The 2986-nt window shown below is 50.2% G+C and overlaps 1 protein-coding gene across 2 annotated transcripts in view; it reads left to right on the top strand.

The window, feature by feature from the left end:
* The first annotated feature begins 5 nt into the window (after positions 1-5).
* The window catches only part of col4a4 (collagen, type IV, alpha 4), a 28062-nt gene continuing 25081 nt past the window's right edge, over positions 6-2986 (top strand). For both annotated transcript variants that reach the window (XR_009920525.1, XM_062386531.1), the window contains exons 1-2: positions 6-156; positions 306-348. Coding sequence is in view for 1 of the 2 variants with exons in the window: in XM_062386531.1 (XP_062242515.1) it covers positions 116-156; positions 306-348 (84 nt within the window). In the remaining variant the exon portion in view is untranslated. The remainder of the gene's footprint in view (positions 157-305; positions 349-2986) is intronic.

Below are 2986 nucleotides of genomic sequence, written 5' to 3'. Positions count from 1 at the left end.
ACGACCACTGGCGCCGCAGCATCGGGACGTCCTCATTGGCTGAAATAACTGCCAGAGGTGGAGTCAGAGTGAGGGCTGTCTCGTGGGCGGGACGTCCTCCGAGCGAGGGGACGAGATGCTGCCGTCTTCCTGCTGCCCCCCCTTCACTTTGCTCTGGTGAATACAAAAAATCAACACGTCTGTTCAACATGTTAACGTATAAATAATACATATATAAACATGGTAACGTACATTTAAACATGTTAACGTATATATAAACATGTTAACTCATAAATATTCACCCTGTTCATCATCCCCACCCTCAGCTGCCTCCTGATGACCCTGACAGCTCCCCCAGCCGCTCTCGGAGTAAGTTCATCTCTCTCTCTTTTTTTTATGGGGCTGTTGTTATTCCTCCACTCTCTTGACGCCAAGTGGCCGGAAGCGTTACGTTATCAGGTCGTCCATCCGTTTATCCCAATCTTATCAAAACGATATCTCAAGACCACATTGAGGGAATTTCTTCAAACTTGCTATAAATGTTCAGTTCTACGTCGTGTGTGGATGAGGCAGAGCTTCATCCCTGAGGTCGCTCACGTCAAGGTGCTCCCCAGTGGGCAGCGTCAGGATGGATGAGCTTCTCCCTGAGATGCTGAAGGTTCTGGACATTGTCCCCATGAAGAACAGGAACAGTTCCTGTGGAAAATACAAATTTCAAAAAGGCAAACCGCTCAGACTGTTGGGTCTCACGCTCCTCAGCCTTCATGAGGAAGTTCACTGCAGGGTCCTGGAAAGGAGGCTCAAAGATGAACTGATCAAAGGTCAATGTCGCTGTGACCTCACACAACACACCTCTTACCTGGTGAACACGCACATCTCCCGGGATCCTTCTGATTTCTGTGATATCTCAAGTGTCCCTTTTGAGAATTTCTTCAAACCAGTTGTCCTTTGTCCCCAAAGATGAACTGATGAGACTTCAGTGGTCAAAGATCCTGGTGACCTCATATTAGTCTGAAAAAAGTATTAGGACTGAAACTGCACTGGTTGGTGGAGGGGAACATACACAGGCCAGTGATTCTAGTTGTGAAGGGTTGAACGTGTTCTATGTGCTGCTGATGTACTTTGGGTTCACTATGTTGTTTCTGGAGAACCATCGGTTCTCTGGTGTGTCTCTGATCCTTGTGTCCCACAGGGATCAGACCTGGTTTCCTCAGGTCTTCTGTTGATTTACAGAGATCCGTGATGGAGGCATGAGAAGTCCCTGCACCGTTGTAGAGGTCTTCTTGTCTAGACCACCGGGGTCATCGGGTTCAGTCTGTCTGTGATTAACAGCCAATCAGCTTCCCTGCTGTCTGCTCGGCCAACCAGTGGCAGCTTACCATCTAGCGGGATGGTGGGAGAAGAAGGGGTTAATGGACGACAGTGGGAGATAGTGTGAATGCGGATGGAGTGGAGATAATGGACGGAGGATGAATGGAGGTTGGATGGAAAAAGGATAAATGGAGGATGGAGACAGGATGGACAGAGGATGGATGGATGGAGGATGGAGGATGGATGGAGGATGGACAGAGGATGGATGGAGGATGGATGGAGGATGCGTGAGGGCAGATGGGGACAGAACAGGGTGGTGAGGACAGATGATGGTGCGAGCGCAGACTTTCCGAACAAAGTGGTGGCAGCAGATGGAGCGATAGCCACATTCCTGCTGCCGATAGCCACGCCTGACTGACAACCTCGTTGACACAACGCTGCAGGAATGTGGCTGCTGCACAAACTCCACCGCGCTCTGGGAAACTCACCGTCTGGGGCCCAGAGAAATGAAAACAGTCAGTGCACCGACAGGGACCTGACACAGAGTGTGAGGGGACAGAGAGTGTGAGGGGACAGAGAGTGTGAGGGGACACAGAGTGTGAGGGGACACAGAGTGTCTGAGGGGACACAGAGTGTGAGGGGACACAGAGTGTGAGGGGACACAGAGTGTGAGGGGACAGAGTGTCTGAGGGGACACAGAGTGTGAGGGGACACAGAGTGTCTGAGGGGACACAGAGTGTGAGGGGACACAAAGTGTGAGGGGACACAGAGTGTGAGGGGACAGAGTGTCTGAGGGGACACAGAGTGTGAGGGGACACAGAGTGTCTGAGGGGACACAGAGTGTGAGGGGACACAAAGTGTGAGGGGACACAGAGTGTCTGAGGGGACACAGAGTGTCAGGGGACACAAAGTGTGAGGGGACAGAGTGTTTGAGGGGACACAGAGTGTGAGGGGACACAAAGTGTGAGGGGACACAGAGTCAGTTCCCTTCAGACACAGCTTCACCGGCTCAGTACTCAGTTACTCTGCAGTCAAAGCAAAGTAACTATACTCCATTAGAGTGTTAAAAGAAGTGGTTGAAATAAATGGTTTCATCATCATTATTATTATTATAAAAATAATAAAAATAATCATAATGATGATGATGACCAGAAGCTGCTTCACATCCGTTCTTATTGATGTGATTTGATGAACACAAAAACACACACGCACACGGAAAAAAACAAACACAAACACAAACACACACTCAGCCGTCTGCTCTGAGTATCAGTGATCTCTTCCCTGCAGCCTGTTGACATTCCTCACTGCTCCTTCACTGCTCCTTCACTGCTCCTTCACTGCTCCATCACTGTTCCTTCACTGCTCCTTCACTGCTCCTTCACTGTTCCTTCACTGCTCCTTCACTGCTCCTTCACTGCTCCTTCACTGCTCCATCACTGCTCCTTCACTGTTCCTTCACTGCTCCTTCACTGCTCCTTCACTGTTCCTTCACTGCTCCTTCACTGCTCCTTCACTGCTCCTTCACTGCTCCTTCACTGCTCCTTCACTGCTCCATCACTGCTCCTTCACTGCTCCTTCACTGCTCCATCACTGCTCCTTCACTGCTCCTTCACTGCTCCTTCACTGCTCCATCACTGCTCCTTCACTGCTCCTTCACTGCTCCATCACTGCTCCTTCACTGCTCCTTCACTGCTCT

This window comes from Platichthys flesus, chromosome 4 (assembly GCF_949316205.1).
Source record: "Platichthys flesus chromosome 4, fPlaFle2.1, whole genome shotgun sequence".
NCBI classification, from domain to species: Eukaryota; Metazoa; Chordata; class Actinopteri; order Pleuronectiformes; family Pleuronectidae; genus Platichthys; species Platichthys flesus.
This window is presented reverse-complemented; position numbering and strand designations above follow the sequence as displayed.